Source organism: Phascolarctos cinereus, unplaced genomic scaffold (assembly GCF_003287225.1).
Source record: "Phascolarctos cinereus isolate Bilbo 61053 unplaced genomic scaffold, phaCin_HiC Scaffold_2;HRSCAF=192, whole genome shotgun sequence".
Lineage (NCBI taxonomy): Eukaryota > Metazoa > Chordata > Mammalia > Diprotodontia > Phascolarctidae > Phascolarctos > Phascolarctos cinereus.
The window spans coordinates 183,724,810-183,747,595 of NW_027555625.1; the positions used below are offsets into that span (position 1 = coordinate 183,724,810).

The window sequence follows — 22,786 nt, forward strand, 5'->3', positions numbered from 1 at the left end:
CCCAAGAAGATGGCAACTCACATTACCAAACTAGCAAGCAAAAAGACATCACATCTTTAATTTAATTACATTCCAGCAACTTTTCAAATACATGTTTCCTGATGTAAAACAGCACATTCATTTGATTCAGAATCTATGATCACTTGGACCGTGATTATGACTATACGCTTCACCTTTAAGCTCTTGGTAACTATAAACTATTTCTGCAAATTTGAAAGGTGCTATTATCATAACATAGGATAGGAGATGGACTACACATGTGATCTCATTGGTCTAGAGAACTCCCAAATGAGGAAACTCCCTCTACCAAAGAAGGCCAACACCTTCTCTTCCATTTAGAGTTGCCTAGAGTGCTGAGAGAATTAAATGACTTGCCCAGGGCCACACAGCCAGTATATATCACATTTGAACCCAGGCCTCTATGGCCAGTTCTCTATTCACTATACCACATGGCCTTTCATATATTATAGATAAGAATAGTAAATTCAAAAACAGAATAAAACCCTTGCAAATTTCCAAAGTACTGTATGTCAAGGTAGGCCTTACTATCCTACTTTGGAACTGGCAATTAGATACAATTTTTACTAGAATCATACATAATAAGTAAAACATTTAAGTTCCTTCAATGTTGATATGTTCACTGCCACTGTGTAGCTGAAGTTTTTGGACTAAAGCTGCCAAATTTTCTTAGAATGATACTTGAAAAAATTAGTTTGCCTGATGCAAATTTCAGAATATGAATTAAATGTCTTAAATTAGACTTATGATTTAAGCATTCAGCTGAGATTTTTGTTTTTAAATTTTTAAATGACTAAAAAGGAAACTTTTTTATCATTTTTATTTGGTCTAGACCTGTAATTTCACTAGTTTAGCATAGGAATTCTCTCTACTCATGCAGAACTGTAAATCACCTATGTAATTTATTACGTTACTTGGGGGTACTGAGAAATTATGGCCTCATACCTACTATGTGTTAGAGGTAAGACTCCAAAGCTGGCTTTCTATCTATTGTGTCCTATCTGTGTAATTTTATGATTTAAAAAATGCTCTTAGAAATCAGAAAATCAGAAAGCGGTATTTTATACACACTCAGGTAATCCAATTTAAAAAGGAAGAAAAATGCCTAATATAATGGACCTCTCTTCAATGTTAATATTTTTTCCCTGTACCACATGAAACATTTTTCCAATTACTCTCAGGAAGGAAGTCTTTTATATCACTTTTCTCCTTCAGGATATTGTCTTCCAAAAACATTTATCCTCTCAAGATTTAGAATCCAAATTATGCTATATGCCATCACTATGCCATAGAAAATAATTAATTATTAACAGCCTTTAGCTAAACACTGGAATGACAACCTCACGTCAGGGCCCAAGTCTCTTTAGTGAACTTTTTCCTTTCCTGATCTAGTTCTGTTACATGGTGCAACACTTTTTACAGATGCTAAGCATGAAGTATTTAATATACATTAGGGTCCAAACAATTTGTTTAATACATGTGAATTCCCTTTATTTTGTCTTTAACAGGTCCAACAAAAGGGTCTTTCTAATTTTGGTGGCATCTAACTTTTTGCCAGTCAGCAAGGGTCTAACAGCTTTTCATCATTTTTGGCTACTAAAATTTGAACTTCAGGCAGAAAATCAAAAGTGGCCATTATTTTTCATAGAATTGGCCAGTCTTCCTTCCAGGGGTGCTACAAGAAATTCATTCTGGTCCTGTTCATTTATTATTAGAATACTGACATTCTCTCTATATTCCAAATATGTGGTAGTTAACAGTACCAGTTCATAATAAAGTCTGGCTTCTTTTTAAACCCCTGCACATTCTTGGGGCCCTTGCTGTACATACCAATATTCCCCCACCAACAGACCTAAAGGTTAATCTCTGGTGCCCCCTCATTTACACAAAGGAAACTTGACTTGCTTTTAAAGGTAAATTTGATTAATCTGATATATGCTGCATTTACAACTAGTCCCATCAAGCAAAGAAAAAAGGGACTGAAGCAAGGGAAGCAGAGAAGCCTTTGGGAAAGTATTAAAAGAATACTATCCTTCAGTCTATGGCAAGCCCTTATCTGGGAACCTTTATATGACCCCACCCTTACAGTCTTGCCCATCTACCTACCTTCTTCCTCTTTCCCACCACCCCCAACTATTCTCCCAAAATGGCCCTTGGACCACTGGGAACCATGCACTCTGAGCCAGGGGATCTGACGATTGTTTCTGTTCCTCCTTCCCCTACAGTGCTCCAGGCTCCCCTTTTTCTGACCTCTCTGGCAGAGTTAGCACAAAGGGGAAGAGGACCCCTCGAGCATCAAAGGGGGCTTTGAGGTGCTCCTGCTCGAAGACTCCTCTCTGGCCTCCATCCTCACCAGGCTCCCCTTCTTCCGAGAGGCTGAAACGCCAGGCCCCGGCCCTATTCACGCAGTAGATTGTCCCATCAAGGGCAGCGCAGCGGAAAGGCTGTAGCCCGAAGGGCTCACCAGGTGGCCTCAGGTTCGAAGCGCATTGGCTCCAACGCTTGGCAAGGCAATGGTAGCGGAACACGTTGACACCTCCACTACCACTGGCTGCTGAAGCTCCGGCCACTGCTTGAGGTTCCCCTCGCGCTCCGCACAGGTCAAATCGATAGATGAAGCCTTTGAGGGCCACCATGTCTGCAGAGCGCTTGCGGCTACTGCTGCAAGGGCACTCCTGCCACTCGTCCCGCCGGGGGTCGTACTTGAGCAGGCGGTAGAAAAGAGAGCCGCCCGAGACGTAAATCTCTCCGTTGCACGTGGTGGCTTCGTGGGCCACGGCGAAGGCGCCCTTGGGCAGAGGAGCTACGGAGCTCCAGCGGTCCGCGCGGGGGTCGTACCGCTCTACACTAAACAGACACTCACCGCCCACAGCGTAGAGGTAGCCGTCCAAGGCCAGCAGCTTCAGCTGGGAACGGGGCTGGCTCAGGGACCGAACCGTGGTCCAAGTGTCAGTCACTGGGTTGTAGCAGAAGACCTTGTCTGACAGGCGAGCCCTCCCCTCGGGTCCCCCTTGCAGGATGCCCCCGGCCAGGAAGAGGTAGTTGTAGAGGACGCACATGGCACAGCCTTTGGCATTAGCCCCCTCAGGCAGCCGAGTTAGGACCTTCCACTCCTTGTCCGCCTCCTGGTAGTAATAGATGACCGAGTCACTGTGACCTCCCTCCTCCTCAGACGAACCTGGGGCTGGGGCTGGAGGCGGGGTAGGTGGCTGCTCCCCTGGAGACAAGACAGAGGCTGACGGACTCTGGGGCCTGCTGCTCTCCCGACTCTGGGGTCGGCTGCCCACCCTCTCAAAAACGTCATTGATCTCGGCCACCAGGAGGCAGCTGTGGCCGGCCTCCATCCTGCGCTGGAGGATGAGGTCTCTCTCAGAGCCCGTCAGGCGGCCGTAAACTGATGGCTCCCGCAGGACCTGGAGGTAGTGGTCGCTCATGAAGCGATAGGCAGCCTCCCGAAGCTCGCTAAGCCTCTGTTGCTTAGCCAGGCTCAGTACCTGGTAGCAGTTGCCAAGGGTAATCTGCGCCCGCATGGCGTCAGTGGCGCACTGCAGAGCACAGGGCATCTGAAGGAAGCGCGCCCCTGCGATCACCTCGGCCACATTGTCCTGCTTCACTTCCCCCATGTGTCCAGTGTACAGGTAATCCACCAGAAGCCGCAATGCCGCGTAGCTCACCCCCTTCACCCGCAGGATCTCCCTAGACGAGCGCGCTCTGAAGTAGTCGCTCTTGGCAGCCAGCACTGACTTGTGCGCCTGGATGCGGCGTCCAGCCACCTCGATCACCAAGTCCGGCTCTTCTCTCAACGCGCCACCCGCTGGATCATTGCTCTGGCCAATGCTGCAGATGCCGCGGCGGCTGCTGGTGCTGCCGCCGCCGCCGTTGCTGCCGCCGCCTCCGCCCTCCTCCCCCACACCACTCTCCGAGTCCCCAAGCTGCCGCGGTTCCTTCCTGGGCTGAGCTCCAGTCTGGATACAATAAGTGACAGGCGGTGGCGCCGGCTGAGTTGCGCTCCTCTGGTTCGCCCTGGAAGCCGCCTCCTCCTCCTCCTGTCCCGACTCTTCGGACGTGGCATTAGAACTGTTGATTTCCCACTGGTTCTTCACTACCCGATTTCCTTTGCAAGTAGAGGAGAGGGGGGAGACTTCTGCACCCTCTGCCGCGGAAGTCGTAGTTGCACAAGGTTGAGGTGGAGATTTGTTCAGGGAGCTAAAACACAAGGACGAGCTGAGACTGCAGGGCGTGTGTGCTGAAAGCTCTGTCGCTTCCGCCCCGTTGGTTCTGGTCTCTCGGCACTTTTCTTCAGTGTCTAGGTGCTGAAAGTCCCCATCCCCCGGTGTCGGGCGAACGGATCTTGGGTCCCCGTTCTCTCCACTTAATCCTTTGTTAAAGGTGACCCCAGACTTTGACCCATTTACCTTGCCATCCCCTGCGTATAGGACGCAAGAAGCCACTGAGTTCTCCATGGTCAGGATTTATCTGGGCTGCTGTTCCACCTCCCACTTACAGCTTAGCAGTAATACAAAATCACCCTGGCTTTTGTTGTTGTTCACGGTTGTAGTTACTTTGGGGCTTCTTACTTCACCTTCCTTTTCTGGCACACGGTCAAATTCAGTTTCCAAACTGAGCTTTTCACATACTGGTAGTTCTTCCCCTTGACTCTCTTCACCAGATCTGGGTGTGTCAAACTCTAGATGCACTCGCTGCTGAACTTTTGAACTTCAATAATTTCTTCATTATATTGCACTTTATTTGCTAAGGAAAGCTCATTGGATCAGGTCCCTGCCTTAGGTGCTATCACTTGAATTAATGTACAGGAAAGCTCTGAAGCTACAACCAGTTGTGGGTTTTTTTGTCTGTTTTTTTTTGGTGGGGGGGCGGAGAAGGTGATGTTAATAGTTCTTTCTTTGCAGAAGTGAGTTATCAAAGTGTAGTTATCAAGCCAGGACATGCATTTTCTTTTGGTGAGTCACTGTTTACCCACTTTATCACTTTTCATTTCATTTGCCTTTTCTTCCATGCCATTTTTGGCCAATGCATGTCCAAAACTGGTAGGCATTGTAGAAAAGAACTTATTTAGGATCTCAGCCTCTACTCATTGGAGATAGTCTCAGTGAGCTTTCATTGAATGCCTTTCTATTTGAGATTAGTGTTTATAAAATGCCAACCGATATCCTTGTATTGTGGTAGAAATTAGTGTCCTGACCTATCAGCTGCTTTTGTTTTTGAATCCAGATTGTCACCTGGACTCTAATATAGAGAAATGTAAGTCCATAATTCATTTGTTCTGTGGCTTTCCAAAAATAATTACTGCAGGTATTTGCACGTAATCACAATCCTTCCTTTTTTACTTCCTTTGTTGGAGCATCAGGTGTTTCCCCAGGCTTCATCACTTCATGTACTTCTTGTCCCTGTTGGGGGAAAAAGTCAACAATGAAAATGCTTGAATATACGTTTTTGCTAGGATTCCCAAGGGGGTGGCCCCTACTGTAATGAACTTCCATAGAACATTTTCAGCTCAGAACTGGATGCACAACAGTAGAAAGCCCTAGGAAAAGAGATCATGAATTTCCTTGGATATCTCTTAAAACACTCTATTTGTACTAGCTGTTTTAGGTGAAATACTCTAGGATTTAGAATTCAGAGGGACCTTAGTCTAGTCATTTTACAGATGAGGAAACTGAGGCCCAGAGAGGTGAAGTGACCTGTGGAAAGTCATACAGGTAGAAAGCTGTAATGTTAGGATCCAAAACCATTCAGTGACTCCAAATCCAGCATTTTCCCCGTTATGCCATGCTTTTTTCTGCTGAAATTCAAGTTTTTGTTAGTTCTCATTTCTATATCTATGTACATTCAAAATCTCTGAGAAAATAAGAAGAGATATAGGAGTTTAATCAGCACAACAGGTAGATGCTCATTACTAAGAACTAAGGGCTGAACTATTGAGGTCATAGTTAACTTTCAACAGCTAGTGGAAAGAGAAAGAAACCGTGGCTAAAAGATAATTTCACACTGGATTCTTTATTAAAAGGTCACATTTATTTCTTTGGTCTTTTAAACTCAGTTACTATAAGCAATTTCCAAGAGAAGTTGTTTTCAGATGATGTCTCTTAAATCGGCTTCCATGGACATCACATATTTAATACTCTCCAGAGGCCTCAAATTCTAACTCTATGTTTAAATAGATCTTTCAGCAAAATCACTCCAAGAGTGTCTTCACTTTTCACAGTTGTTTTGCAGCTGGTACAAACATGAAGGGAGTGGGGGAAAGAACCCACCTTATCATACCTGAAGGGCAGATGTGGGCACCTGCATATGTATTGTAAACTAGAACTGGATTATAACAACAGTTTTTTTTCTAGATTTCCATTCAATCCTTGAAGTTCATTGAAGAATGTGAGTCAAAGCACACAAAAAAAGAATATTTCAAAGAATTTAACTTAATTTAACCTAACAGAATCCAAGTTTATCACTCTAACAGCAAAGGACTGTGTGGTAAAGAAAAGTGTAGAGACAACTAGGTGGTGCAGTGGATAGAGCACCAGCCCTGGAGTCAGGAGAACCTGAATTCAAGTCCATTCTCAGACACATAACACTCTAGCTGTGTGACCCTGGGCAAGTCACTTAACCCCATTGTCTAGCCCCCCCCCCCCAAAAAAGTGTCAGTATCTCAGATAAAATGGATTAAAATCATACTTAACCTTTTAATGTCAATACTTTTCTTACTTTCAATTTAGGAAAGATAATGTCTTTCAAACCCTTCAATATCTGACTCCAACTTACCTTCCTAAGCTTACTAAGACATGGACCTCTTGGTCTAGTCAAACTGGTCATCTAGAAATCCTGCCTCAGACACTAGCTGTGTTACCCTGGGCAACTCACTTGACCTGTTTGCCTCAGTTTCCTCAATTGTAAAATGGAGATAATAATAGCACCTACTTCTCAGGGTTTTTGTGAGGATAGAATAGGATATCTGTAAATTGCTTAGCACATTGCCTAGCACATAGTATGCAATTAATAAATGTTTTCTTCCTCCCTTCCTTCCTTCCTCACACCTTGTACTCTACCTCCTAAAATCTATGTGTCTTGGTTCGGGTTGTCACAGATACTTGGAATGCTCTTCCTTATGGCTTCTCTTAGAATCACCTGGTTTCCCTGAAAGCCCATTTCAAATGCTCCCTCCTACATGAAGCCTTTCCTGATCTCTTCTTCTCCCCATCTTAGCTGCTAGTACCTCCTCACCAAAATAAGCTTGTATTTATTTAGTATATACTGACATATTTACATATTGTACCCCACTATACAATGTAAGTTTCTTGAGAGCAGAGACTGTGTAGTCATTGTATCCCCAGCACCTAACACATCAAGGGCAGCTAGATGGCCCAGTACCTGGCCAGACAGAGTACCTGGCCTGAAGACTCATCTTCCTGAGTTCAAATCCAGTGTCAGACATTTACTATCTGTATGATCCTGGGAAAGTCACTTAACCTTGTTTGCCTCAATTCCTCATCGGTACCATGAGCTGGAGAAGGAAATGGCAAACCTTTACTCCGGAATCTTTGTCAATAACATCTCAAATGGGGTCACGAAGAGTCAAACATGACTGAACAACAACAGACTTAACACTGCATTTTTCACATAGTAACATTTGAATAAGTGTCTGTTGATAGATTGATTGGTTGTCAGTCCCCAGTCATATAATATGATGGACACTAAAATGAGTATGTCACTTTATTCTGACCTTCTATATTGAAAAGACATCCATGTTAATCTTAAAATTTAGGAAGTCCAGTATCCAAAGCTTGGTTTTTATCTGAAAGACTATAGCTGTGCAAAGAGATGGTTTCTTACTATATTAGCTTTTTCCTCTTCCCCCAAAAACATCCTCATCAACAAATATTTATAGAACACTTACTATGTGCAAAAGTCCCAACCTCTTGGCTACTATAATCTCAAGAACAGGAAACACCAATCTATAGTGTATGTAGCTAAAAGACATTACTTAGGAAAACAGAAAAACTCTTGAATGTTTATTCAGCTGTACAACTGCCTAATTTTGATGATTATCTTTCTACTTAATCACTATGATTTTCCATGATTATTTTTTTTTCCTAGTGTGGTATTGTTATGAGGCATGAAGTTATGAAGTTATTTCAATAAGCTATGAGTTTGGAGAGAAAGTTATAAAATAATTTAAAACTATTTTAATAGAACTTGAAAGATAAAATAATTTAGCAATAAAAATTGCACAATGTAACCATCTTATATGACACTAATCTTTAACATTTAATCCATGAAAAATTAATGGAAAATATCATAGACAAAAGAGGTGCTGATCTGCAAATTTCCCAGTTCTTTCCCTGACATTTGCCAATATCTTTTAAAACTTGATTTCTAAAGTTAGCTTTTGGCTGTAAAAACAAACAAAAAGAATCCTAATCTGATTATTGTGCACATCATATTAGTAACTGAAAATATAATTTTATTGATTTCAGATCTAAGTTGCAGGAAATTTTATATAGAAAAAAATGAGCTCACAAACAGCATAAATAGAAGATGAAATCTTAGTTATTTGGACAAAATCAGAGATATTGCTTTGACAATAAAGATAAAATATAATCAATAGAAACATAAAAATGTGTAATTACAAGTTTGTTTTCTTTTTAAATGAGGACATCTCATTTAGTGAGGAAAAAAGAAAAATTAATTTAAATAAAAATGCTTGCACTTTTTTGAAGTTTTTGTCATCTGTATTTAAAGAATTTTCTTTATTAAGTATTGAATTTTTGCATTGTTTTCCAAGTTTTTGTGGTGATAACTCTAACCACGCATTTTCATCTGATCCTCCTTGACCCTAGCATACATGTGCACTGGATTATGTCCTGCGGCCCTAGGCCAGAAATGAATTGCCTCATATTTCTTGAATCAAACAGTGACCTTGGCCTTATCAACACAGTGCTCTAATCAGCTGAGCAAATCAACAATTTATATGGCACCAGCACTCATAGTCCTAATCTCACTGAACATTTTTCCTTGCAGGTCCTACTGAAATTATTACTACTGCCCAATATGTGGGTTTTTCTTTCAAGCATATTAGCGTCTTGCAAATGTGTATTAACAATTTTGAAAGGTGATGAATTCCCTGTCTTAATACTAAGCACAGACTGAGCACTAAATTGAGTAATCATTACTATATTAATTTTTTTTGCAATCAGTATATATGAAAGGCAACAATTTTAAAGTACTGGAGATTGGATATTAGTGTTTACCTTCATAATGCTATTTTAATATGTGCTTTGCAACCTATTCAACTGCCTCTTTTCCTTTTCCCATTTATATAGCTAATAAACCAGTACTAGAAGCCAGTTTTGGGGATTCCTGGTTGTTCACCTGCTCTGCCAAAGTGTCCATCTCCTTTTTATTTTATTTTTGAGTTATAAATGGATTAAGGTGAAGAATAAGACCAAAAAAAAGTTCAAAACCAGTTCAAACTGGTTTAAACAACTTAAAACCTGTCAAAACAGTTCAAACTGGTTTATACCAGTTAAAACCTGTATAAAAATTCAGAACAGTTAAAACCAGTCAAAATGAGATCAAACCAGTTAAAACCTGCTCAGACCAATCTAAACTGGTTAAACCTGGTTAAAACTTGTCAAAACCTATTCCAAACAGTTTAAACAGGTTGAAATCAGTCAAAACCAGTTCAGACTGTTCTGAACAGATCAAAATCTATCAAAACAGGTTTATACCAGCTTAAACCAGTCAAAACCACTCAATTGAAACTGGTTGAAACTGGTTAAAACCAGATCAAATCTATCAAAAGCAGTTCAGACCAGTCTAAGTAGGTTAAAACTAGTCAAAGTCACTTCAAACCAGTTCAAATCAGGTTTAAGATCAGTTAAAACCAGTATAGATTGGTTCCAATCAAAACCAGTTCAGTTAATAAGCTAAACCAGTTCAAACAGTTTAAGCTGGTTAAAAAACAGTTTGTTCCAGTTTAAAACCAATTAAAACTGGTTCAAACCAGTTTAGACCAGTCAAAACCTGGTCAGTTCAACTCTCTAGATAATATTGGGAATGTGGAAAAAATTGAGTGTGTGTCTGTGTGTGTGTGTCTGTTTGTGTGTTTCTGTGTGTGTGTGTGTGTGTGAGAGAGAGAGAGAGAGAGAGAGAGAGAGTCTTATAAACAAGCACATTGTTTCCCAAAAACATTAAATTTAGACTCTGTCAAGGTCAAGTGATTATGGACAGGGTATATTAGATTAAAGGAATGGAATTAAGGGCTGGAAGCAAATTGACTGAATTTATCCTTTACCTCAAGAAAGAAATCATTTGTAAAAGATAACACTTAAAAATCCTGGCTTAATGCATAAGATTGTTAGGTTTAGATTCAGGAATACCTGTTTCAAATCTCACTTTTGAAATATGCATGCTATATTGCATGACTAAAGGCAAGTTTCTTATATTGGTTGTAATCTGAATTCATGGAAAGAATTCCCACACAGAGTGTCTCCCTACGCTGACAAAATCACAGATCTTTTTTATGTAATTACATCAAATTTAAACTCTGATTATATACCACTTTTCTCCTGAAAGACCTAAGGGCCTTTCCAAGCATTATGCTATTATAGCTTCAATGATGAAACAAAATGCATAATCATACCACACAACCTTTTTCATTTGGTCAACTTTTCATCACATGAAAAGCCATATATGCTTTTACATACATATATACATATATACACACATATATGTGGTTGATAACAATATATGTGTTTATATATCTATCCCTTATAAAAGAAGCATACTTAATTATTGGAAAAGTTATTTCTTAGGCCTGGTTTTGCACATTTAAAGTTATGTGACAAGATGAATTATGTTGATATCATTGTTTATATGACATATGCCAATGCAATAGAGTGAAAAAAAAGGCTTAGTTTCAGAGTCAGAAGACTTGTATTTGAATCCCACTTTGCTTGTCCTCAGTTTGACCTTGGGCAAATCATTTCATTTCTCTGGGCCTCAGGTTCTTCATTGAGAGGGCTCTATATGGTTACTTCTAAATTCCAGTTCTAAATCCTATGATCTTCCTTTTAAATACTTATAGTTGACGCTCATTTTGTTATCTATGCTAATAGAAGAGAGTGCCTTATCTAAACTCCAAAATCACTCATTTGAAACATTTTTTTTCTTAGTTGAACATTTAGAGGTCTTTAGGCTTCAGAGTTGGAAGAAAACAAAGATCACCTAATTCATGCACTGCCCCCTATTTTATAGATGAGGGAACTACGATGGCACATCAACTTCAATGAAATTGTGAGATCATCAAGGGCATCAGTCTGGTCTGATTCTTCTTTTCTGTCTCCCTTATTTCCTAGCATATGACCTTATTCATTAGAGGCATCCAGTAAATACTTGTTTCTACTAATGAAGATGATCTGCTGATAATCTCAATATCATTTGTACTTGATTTTGGAATTCATTTTGTGGTTTTGAGATATGTATATGTGTGCACGTGTATATGTGTGTGTGTTTAAAGCAAACCTAATTTCTTAATCATATTTTACTTGTTAATATAAAATTACTTTGCATTTTCTGAGCCCATAGTAGCCCAAAAGAAGGCTGTTCATACAGTTCATAGTAGATTCAGATTTTCAAGAGCTGGTTTATGTTTCCTCAGTAATCTTTATAAATATGCATGTGGCCTAGGTGCATGTGGCCTAGGTGATGGGAGATTTCGGTGTATCAGTGAATGTATATGCCAGTATATATCACAGTATAAGATTCAGTGAATTATCTAACTAAAAGAACAATGATAATAATTTACATGTCTCTAGTTAGTCTGTGTCAGAGATCAAATTTGAATACAAGTCTCCTAGATGCTAAGCCACCATTGTAAACTGTAAGGAAGTCTGTGATGAAATAACCCAGGATCACAGAATTTCAGGGGCCATATGGTCCAACCTTATATGTATGTGTGTATATATATATATATATATATATATATAAACAAAATTCCTTTAACAAGACACTCAGTAAGTGGTCATCTAACTTTTACTTGAAGACCTCCATTGAAAAGGAGCCTATTACTTCCTAAGTAAGCCTCTCCCACTTTGGATAGCTCTAATCTTTAGGAATATTTTCCTAACATCAAGCACAAATTTCCCTCTGCCATTTCTACCTATTGTTCCTCTGGGTCCTAACAAAATAAGTCTCATCACCCTTCTAAAAGATAGCCTTTTAGAAACTTAAATATTTCTTTTGGTCCCTTCTAAGTCTTTTCTACAAACAAAACATCTCCAGGTCTTTTAAATGATCATTATATTGCTTTGTCTTCTTGAGTCCTTTCACCATCCTGGTCAGTCTTCTCTGGTAACTGATGAGGGCAGAATACAGTGGGATAAATATTTCCCTTATCCTGGAGCTTAAGTCAGTCTTATATTAGGTTTTCTGGTTGCCACATACTGAGTTTGCAGCCCACTAAAACCCAAAGTCAGTTTATAACTAATCATGCCTCCCCCAAGGCCTCAAGTATAGGCCTGGTAATATGCTCTATGAATATGTTAATAGGGATTACTTTAGGTTCCTCTATTGATGTCTACTTGGATACTGCATGGTATGAAAGTTACTCTGGAATCTTGAAAGCTAATCCAATAGTTTCACTATTCCTACCAAACCAAAGCTTTTGAGTATGAGCCTGGTGAAAGACCAGTGGCCCAGTATTTGGGCCAGCGTTATTCTACATTTTTATCAATTATTTGGATCAATTAATAGAAACTTGTCAAATGAAGTCAGGTGGCATAATTGAAACACTGGATGACATAGTCAAGAGCCCCCAAAATATATATATTAACAATCTAGAAAGAAATGAGATAAATTGCATAAGCTACGTTTAATAGGGATAAATGGTAATTTCTACAACAGAGTTTTAAAAAAAAATCATCTCTACACATCCAGCATGGGGAAGGCATAGCTAGACACAAGTTTCTATGAAAAATGTATTAGAACAACTGCAAACTCCATGACTCTGTAGTGTGACAGGGCAGGAATACAGTCTTGGGCTACAGAAAGACAACATCCAGGAAAAAAAAAAAAGGAAAGTGCAATTCTTCTGTGCTGAGCCCTTGTTTAGACCACATGTGGATCACAGTGATCAGTTCTGGGACAGCATGTTTTTGGGGAACACATATACAAACTGAGGTAATTCCAGGTAAATCCCAGGAGAGGGTGCCTGGGATGGTGAAAATTAATGATCATGCGTTAGAAGAATCATCTGAAGGACCTCAGGATGTTTAGCCTGAAAAAGAACCAGCAATACAGGGAGGGGAGGATGTGGCAGGGGCAGGGGCATGATAGCTGTCTTCAAGTGATCTGAAGAACTATCTTGTATAAGAGGGATTATTTTTGTTTTGCTTAGCCCCAAAGAGCAGAATTTAGAGCAATAGGTGAAAGTTGTAGAGGAACAGATTTGGGCTTGCTATGAAGAAAAACATTTTAGCAATTAGGTCTAGCTCTAGCTATAGCTGGAAATCTTTGAGCAGAAGTGAGAAGACCACTTGCTGGCAATGCTAGAGCAAGGATTTTAGGTTAGACTGAGAGACTTCTCAGATCCTGTAGTTCTATGAAACACTCAGTTTTAGGGATATTGCATCCTGTGGGGAAATCTAAAGATAGCTAAGTCAAAGTCCAAGCTCAGTTTCCATTATGACAATCTTATTTCAACACATGAGAATAAAATCCATTATTAAAGATGCTTTCAGATGTGGAAGGTGGTATTGCAAAACATAGTTTTTGGCTAAAACTATGTAAAATTTGAATAATTTTGCATGTTTTATTCTGCTGTATCTATCTGTTTTGTTGCTCAAAGCTTGTAAAACATTTAGATTTGCCAATTTGCTGCAAGTGTATCTTCATAAGCAGGATTCTAGTAAACCAGAATAATCCTGCCCAGTTCCAAGAACAAAGCAGATGGTAACAGCAGAGGATAGGACAATGTGTACAGGACTGCTTATGTCAGAGTGTAATCCATGTGCTTGTATGGGGGTCATCTGGAATTAAAACAGTAGGCTGAATCTAGTGGCTTTACTTACATGGAAGGAAAGTAAGTTTATCCAGAATTCCTTAGAGAAAAGATTTAACAGAAGCATTCCAAAGGAAGCCATCTGATTAAGAAAGAGATTAATGTCTTAAAAGTACATATACCATTACCAGTACTATGAATCTACCAGAAGAAAACTTTTTGTGTCTTCAAATGACTTATTGATGTAATGCTCCTTTTGCCCTACCACGACCCTGGGTTGGGCCCCAAGGCTGGGTCCCCAGAGGGACAGCTGCTACTACTTTTAGGGTAATGCTGTGGATGGCTATCCTCCCAACATGTAGCTCATAAGGCCCCCACTGGAGTACTTTACCTTAACAATAATCTAAAAGATTCAGCTATCAGAAAATGCATTTACTCAAATGGTATAGCAAGAACCGTAGTTACAAAACATGTCTCAAAAAAACAAAAGTACACTCTCCCACAAATCACACAGAGTCCATCGAAGCAAGAATGGGCATGAACTTAAAAGTTATGATGGTAGTAAGGCAAACATTTAGGGAACATGCATGGCTAAGGCAACTCACAATTTAGGAACAACAGGACCTTTTTTGTTCAAAAAGTCCTTGGGCATAATATTAGTGATAGATGAGTTGCTGTTCAGCTAGGCTGGTTTCTCAAAGGGCAAAGTGTCCCAGCTGGATAGCTCAATCTGATGCTAGGCTGAGGTAGATGGAGCAGTCTGCTCACCTTCTGACTTGGCTCTTTGCTGGGAGTGACAGCTGCTGGGATAGGGTGCTCAGCTGCTGGGTGCACCTGCTTCTGGGATAAGCTGGACAGATCCCTTTGCCATCCTTCTGCCATTGCCAGACTGAGACAGGGTGGCTTAATGCTTCCAGGCAGGTTACTCAGCTTCTGGGCTCTTGACAAGGTGGCATCTCTAATGGATGGGTCCATATGCTGGACTCTCTACTTCTGCTGGTCTATGAGTAGCTATAAGCTTCACCACCTTCAACCTTTCACTTAGCAGACTGTTAAAATATTCTCTTAAATTGTAGTGTCAACAATTCACTTTTCAGAAAGGACAACAGCCTTTGACCTAGAATTGGCAAAAAAAAAAAAAGTCTCTTCTCATTTACTTGCTCAGAATCTCTAAGGTTTTTTGCCCCCAGGCAGGAGGTTGGAGAGGTCTACCACCTATTGTTAAACATTCCTTCTAGTTACAAAGGTAGACTCCCTCAGTTTTGAACTCTGCCTTTACTTAAGAGAAGCCAATTTACACTTCCCAGACTCTATTGAGTCTTATATAGATAACTGACTGGGGATAGATGTAATCTATGTACCAGGTTAAGTTCATTGCCTGCATACCTCTTCATACACAATTTAGCTCTTCAAGATTTCAGACCCTTTCTAAGGTGTTGAATGTTTCCTTTATATCTGAAAGGCCTTCCCTTCCTATTTCAGTGTCTCTGTCTTTTCCAGCTTCCAACCTTTAGCTCTGCTGAAATACAAATAGGACACAATATCCCATTACACAAAGAACCACAAAATCTCAGAGTTGGAAGTTACTTCCAAGGTGATCTAGATCAATGATGTCAGACTAAAATAGAAACGAGGCCACTAAACCATACATAAGGATACTTGCAGGTCATATTTTGACTTAGAAAACCACACAATAACACCATATGTGTTCTACTCTATTTTTGTTTATTTTTGTTAACCATTTCCTAGTTACATTTTAATCTGGTTCAGACCACAATCAGAAATTGTTCTGATCTAGGAATGTCAGCATGGCAAAGCTGCCCATGGGTAGCATGTTTGACATGTCTGATCTACCCCAAAATGTGCCCCTACAACATATCTGACAAATGTTCATCTAGCCTCTGATTCAGAAGTTCCAGGAATGGGGAACTTACTACCTCTGGAGCTACAGATTTTGGATATTTCTAATTATTAACAAGATTTTTTTCCCCAAATTTCTCAACCTAAAGTCTAAATCTTCAATTTTTACATTTTGCTCCTAGTCCTGACCTGTGTGACCAAAGAGAACAATCTCAACCCCTCTTTAACGTGACAGGTCTTCAGATGTTTCCTGATAACTATCACACACCCCCTAAGTATTCTCATCTCCATGCTAAATACCACTGCTTAGTGACTAGTACAGAATGACAGTTAGCCCTGGTCCTAGAGCTTATCCTCAGTATCCCTTAACCTTCAAAGGTATATCACACATTCTATTCCTGTCTCATTTTATCCAAGTCCTACTACTCTTTCCACCATTAATACCTTTTTCCTAGTATGAAATTAAGGAAAGGAAAAAAAAACAGGAGAACTGGGAAAACAATGTGAGGAAAAGCCATATATTTCATATGAAAATTTGGTGGCTCCAGTAGAAAATGTCAACAAGCTTTCTGTCCTGAGACAATGTTCTCTCTTGTGGAGGAAAATGAAATCATCTCTAATATGGAAATATACTTTTTACTAGGACAATCTCAATTATATTAATATGATAATATTCATATAACTTAATTTTTCAAAGTATGTTCACATGTATGGTCCCATTTTATCCTCATATTTCTGTACTATTACCCCCACTTTGCACATAAGAAAACTGAGCCACATAGAAATTAAGTTATTTAGTTAAGTTAACTTTAGTTGTTAAGATAGTCAAGGTCAGGGACAGGGAACAAAACTTATGTCTTGATTCCAAACCTTGTGTGTGTATGTGTGTGTGTGTGTCTGTCTGTCTGTGTCTGTGTGTCTGTGTGTGTGTCCGTTTTCTATGTAATTCCAGGTAAACAGAAATAAAAAAAATGCCTATTGGATGCCTGTAAACAAAATTTCTCTTCCACTTATAAGAATAAGAGAATTGGAATCCTATTTCTGAAGATTTGGTCCAACCACCTACCTCATTTTATAGATGTGGAAAATAAAGCCCACTAATATGAGGTGGTTTGGCCAATGTTGCAGGGATAGTTGGTGGGGAAAGTAAATCTAGAACCTAGATCTACAACCAGGTTTCCTGTTTCTTCCACAAACTGAAACTTAGAGATGGAAAGTGTCTTACCCAACATCACATAATAAATAAGGAGCAGAGCCAGGACTGGAATCAAGGTCCTTTGATATCAACCCAGTTTCTTTTCCTACCCACACTGACTTTTAAGTGAGTGCCAGATGTTCAGTGAACTTGTTTTTATTTCTAGTTGTTTATAAAATTTGAATAAGAGCCATAAATCCTTTTCTCTACCTGTTTTGTTTTCTCTACACTTTCTTATTCCAACCACAGCTTGAAATCCAGTGTTTCCTGCCTTGTTTATACACCTGCATCCTCAAACATGTCAGTGTAGTCCTCAATAAGAGGATGTTATTTCATTTGTGCTTCCTATAACAGGCTCAAAAATTCCATAACAAGAACTGTTACTTTAGATCAAGCCAAAATCACTGCCATTTGTTTCATTTCAACTCCAGATTCAGCCTAAGTAACTGCACTGTCTGTTTACATGCCTTCATGGAGTGGATTTTTAAGGGAGGGAGAAGAAAAGGGAAGGTAAAAAAAATGGAAAATGGAAATTATAGAGCAAAGTAACAGATATTTCTGCAAATGAAAAATTGATCATTTTATAGTCTGTCATATCATAGGTAATACCAAGAAAGGATTCCTAGATTGCTGAAATTTGAAGGAACATTAGTTCAAGCCCCTCATTTTATAGATCTGGGCAGCTGAGGCCATAAGAGGTAAAGTTACTTGTTCAAGGTCACATAGTAAGTTGGTGGCAGAGTCAACCTAGAAGAACCCAGATCTCTGATTCCTAATCTAGTGTTTGTTCTACTGCACTACCAGGAGACCTTGTGGCGGAGATGAAGTGACAAGTTATCAGCTGACTTTTATTACCTGTACCTACAACATAATTTCTGTGCCAATTTCTGAGTCTATCACCTGTTGTTTTATTTCTTGCATGTCTGTCAGTGGCAAATCTCAAAAAAAACTAAAAAAAGTTAAAGAGACATCACAAAGGTTAAAAAGGCAACATAATAAGTGAATTGCTTTCATGGCTCATATATCTGTTATTATAAATATATCTTCCCTTGGAACATAGTAGGATTTTTAAAAATGCTGATTCAAAGTATGAATGGGTAGATGAGTGATTGAATGAATATGATAATGATAATGCTTGCTGTGCAGGTTTTTTTGTGGGCCCTTTGCAATAAAATGACACCTTCCAGGTTGGAAACCCTAAATGCTCATCTAAAAGACTAATCACTAGAGAGTGGAAAAGTCAAATGAAGTATTATCTGTAAAACAATTATCACAGTGCCTGGTTCATACTGTTTAATAAATGCTTGTTCCCTTCCTCCCCACTCCATTACTCTCACCAGTCTCCCATGATTCTCCTTCCCACCCCCATACAAATGGCTTCCTCTTATAGTGTTTTCATCCAAATTCATTTTTCTACTCTAGGTCCCCACAGATGTTAAAAGAACCATGAATCAACCTAACCAATCGGTAGTTCCTGTAATAAACTGAGCTTCCAAAGGTAACTCTACTGCTTAATACCTTTGTGACCTGGAACCTATCTGGGTCTCCATTTCTTCATTTGTAAAATGAGGGGGTTGGACAAGATGGAGTCTAAGTTCCTTCCCAAGATATGACCCTCTAGTACCTCACTGTGGCATGGAGGTGACTCTGGGTTCTCAAAGGCCATGTCAGAACCTATGTGAGCTTGGATAAATTCTGCTAAACTGGAAAGGCTTTAAGTATGAATCTAATGCCTGGCTGTTTTCCTCAACAGTGAAAGAAAAAGCCTCTCTAAGATCAGAGAGATTCATTAAAAGGTTGGCCATCATGTGTACTGATTTTTTAAATTTCGCAGCAACTCATGAAGATGTCTCCTAACCCATAGAAGGACTATAATCTGGATTGGTGGAGAGAATACTTACATAGATTAAATCATAGGTACTTAGGAATATTAAAATAAGATAGCTCTGGCATCTGAGTAAATTGCATTTGTAAACTAATACCATTTAAATATGGATTTCTAATACATTTATTTCTACAAATCTAAGGTGATGGTAGAAACTAAAGTGAACTTGGGTTTAGAAGGTCTCACAAAACATACTTCTCTGAGGTGTGAAGACCCCATTTTGTTAAATAATAGTTGATATTTATGAAGCACTTTTAAGATTTGTAAAGAATATAAATTGGCACTGTAACTATTACTCTCATTTTACAGGTGAAAAAATTGAAAGCACCAATGAAGCATACAGTATGATTTAGTATAATTAAGTAAATATACATTCTGTATGCAGCACATTTGAATAGCATCACAGGTTTCATGAAAGTTCTTTAGTTTTTATGAAGATATGATGAAGTTACTTAGCATTATACCTACCAAGATATATCTAAAGCCATTTGGGAATTTATAATCATTCACTGCTTAAGGACTTGAAATCATTTCAAGAACACTAATTAACATTGCCTCCTAAATTAGACTTTAAGTTACTAGAGGGTGGAAAGCAGGGGTTTTTTTTCTCCTGTTTCCACACAGGCAAGTTCCAGGCACTTTGAAGATATTTAGTCAACATCGGTTACAATGAATTAACACTGGCAATATGTATATGGAACACAAGGACCTGATAATCTTCTTTATGAAACACATTAAGGATCCATGATTTCATCAACAACATGGATGATCTCTCTGTATGACAAGTCAAAACCTATCTTTACTTTTGTAGATGGTCTTTGAGAGTTGTTTTGGACAAATAATTCATAATCCAGTGGCTTTCCAAGTTTAGTGAGGTTGGTTCTCAGATAACAGAAATCAATCATCAGGCCTATACTAGAAGTCTTTCTAGCTAGGTGGCACAATGGATAGTGTTCTGGGCCTGGAGTCAGGAAAACTCATCTTCCTGAGTTTAAATATGGCCTCAGATATTTATTATCTGTGTGACCCTAGGCAAGTCATGTAACCTTGTTTACCTCAGTTTCCTCATCTGTAAAATGATTTGAAGAAGGAAATGATAGACCACTCCAATATCTTTGTCAAAAACAGCAACCCACAAATGGGGTCACAAAGAGTTGGACACAACTAAAATGACTGAACAACAACAAAAAGGAGTTCTTGCAGTTCAGGGTCTCCTGACATATTCTCTATGAGCCCAGGGTTACCTTTCACTATGCTAATCCAATGGAGTAGAATTTTGGTAAGGAAAAAAAAAAACCCTGCAGAAAATTAATTCAAACTTGCTCCCCCCATCATTTGAATTCACAGCAGTGGAATTTTCACTTCTGTGGCCAGGATGAGAGAGTGTGGAATCAATAATGTTGTGGGTAGCATTTTCCAATATATCCTGCCCTACTTTCATTCTGTACCCTGTAGCTTATAAAGCAGAAGTTCATTTTTCACTCCATGTGTTCCTTTTTGAGAGAAAAGAACACATCAAAAGGAAAAAAAGTTCACTTACAAGAGAATGAGTCAGAAATCACTGAATTGATCCACAGATAAATTATAGGCTTTTAAAAAATTTATTTCCCCAAGAAGACATGGAAACTTATGTTCTTCATCTGTATTGATTTTTTAAGTTGAGAAATACTATGGTATCTTTTTAAATGGCTCACTACCACTTTAATCCAAGAACTTTACAGGATCTCAGATTTTTAGCACTGGAAGCGATCTAGAGGGTGTCTGGTACAAATCCTCCTCTTTGTCCTGTCCTGACTATAGCTATCCCAAAAAGCTAATGATCTCTGATTCAAGATCAGTCTTGATTAGTACTTGGATGGGAACATACTTAGGAATACTGGATGTTGAAGGCTTTCAAAGAAGCGTCATGGTGTAATAGCCAGAATCGGCCTCAGCACCAAGACTTGTAAATCTCTCTGACATGTACTAGCTATGCTACTCTGGGGCAGCTAGGTGGCACAGTGGATAAAGTGCCAAGCTTGAAGTCAACAAGCCTCATCTTCTGCATTCAAATGTAGCCTCAAACATTTACTATCTATGTGATCCTGGGCAAGTCACTTAAACCTTGTTTGCCTCAGTTCCTCATCTGTAAAATGAGCTGGCGGAAGAAATGGCAAAACATTCCAGTATCTTTGCCAAGAAAACTTCAAGTGGGTTAACGAAGAGTCGGACCTGACTGAAATGACTGAGCAACAAACAACAAAGCTATGTTACTCTGGGCACACCTCTGAGACTACACTATACAAAACAACTGCCGATGTAGAGGATGCCTTTTGTGGGTTTGGTTTTTTTGATAGAGGTAGTTTTCTCTTGGGAATTTCTCTACTTCAATGAAATCATAAGCCTTTTCTTTTACAGAGGAGAAAACTAAGGTTCAGAGACGTTAATGTTATTTTCCTGAGCACACAAAATAAGTGAAGGAGCAGGGATTTCAGCACAGGTCTTCTCTAAAGGAAACAAGAAAATACCTAAAACCACAGGGAGAAAAAAAAACAAACAAGTCCCGTGTCCTACTGGTATCAATCTTCCCAATAACACAGTCATGGGTAGGGAGAGGAGGGAAGATAGTATATGTCTACTGTTGGATTGTCCATTGTTGAACTGATTGAACTGCTGAAATTCTCCAATAGTTAAAGCCCTGGGGATGTAATAGCTTGTTTAGTTAGCTAATCAGCTATTCCCTTCTTTACCCAATCAAAAGGATATACAACACAAAGATCGTAGGGTATAACACATCTTTCTTACACATTAAAACAATCACATGTATCTGCCCTCAACATTTTTTTGGTTGCATTAATTGGAGTAGGAGGAATCTCTCTCCTACACTAATGGGCATAATAATATTTGCACTAACAATGCTTCATAGGATAGCTGTGAAACAAAAAAAACTTGGTAAACTTGAAAGAGCTATATAAATGGACACTGTTATTATTAATCTCCTTGAGAACAAAGCTTTTTTCCCCCTATTTTTGATGACTAGCCTAGTACCTGCAAATACCTGACATACACAATGCTTATTGATATGCTGGTAATTCATGAAAAGTGTTCTAATACAATGTGAAAAGACTGAAAATGCTTTCATCTAGATGGATAAAGGAAGACTTCATGAATGAGGAGCATCTGAACTGGGTCTTGAAGTAAGAAAAGGATTTTGAAGATAAATATGGGAAAAAGGGAGTGGATTGCTGGCACGTGGCAGAGCCTGCATGAGTGAATAGAAGCTGAAGATGCCAGCCTGAGACCAGGGAATAATTAGTGGTTCAGTTTGACTGCAAAGATAAAGTACGTAAAGTGAAATGTTGTTGGTGTTGGTCTTTTGTTCCCAAATATTGTAACATGTGAATAGAAAGGGAAGTTGGAGCCAGATTGTGGATATCTTAATGCCAGGAGTGTGTAGTTTATCCTAGAGGCAATAGGGAGCCATTGCAGGTCACTGAGAAGATAAATAACATCATCAGACAAACATTGATTAAGCCATGACTATATACAATGAATGCAGTATTTAGCAAGACCCTAAACAAAGGGGCTAAGGCTGGGTAGGTTCTGCATTGCCCAGGAAGGACAGGCCCAGGAATAACATTTGATGATCCTTGGACAGTCCAACGGCAGCCTGTGGGCAAAGGGGGTGTCACACCACAAAAGGGTAAGTAGAAACATCAAAAACAGGAGTTGGTGTAGATCCCTTAATTCAAACTCAGGCCCCTTTCAGCCTAATGATCTTGTTTTGTGTTTTATTTCCCACCCCACTACTGACTTCAGAAATTATACCTGT

The 22,786-nt window shown here is 39.3% G+C and overlaps 1 protein-coding gene across 2 annotated transcripts in view; it reads right to left on the bottom strand.

The window, feature by feature from the left end:
* KBTBD11 (kelch repeat and BTB domain containing 11) overlaps positions 1 to 22,786 on the bottom strand; it is a 31,681-nt gene that overhangs the window by 628 nt on the left and 8,267 nt on the right. For both annotated transcript variants that reach the window (XM_020973001.2, XM_020973003.2), the window contains one exon: positions 1 to 5,426. This exon is cut by the window's left edge and continues 628 nt beyond it. In XM_020973001.2, coding sequence (XP_020828660.1) covers positions 2,238 to 4,481 — 2,244 coding nt within the window. In that variant the 5' untranslated portion in view covers positions 4,482 to 5,426 and the 3' untranslated portion in view covers positions 1 to 2,237. The remainder of the gene's footprint in view (positions 5,427 to 22,786) is intronic.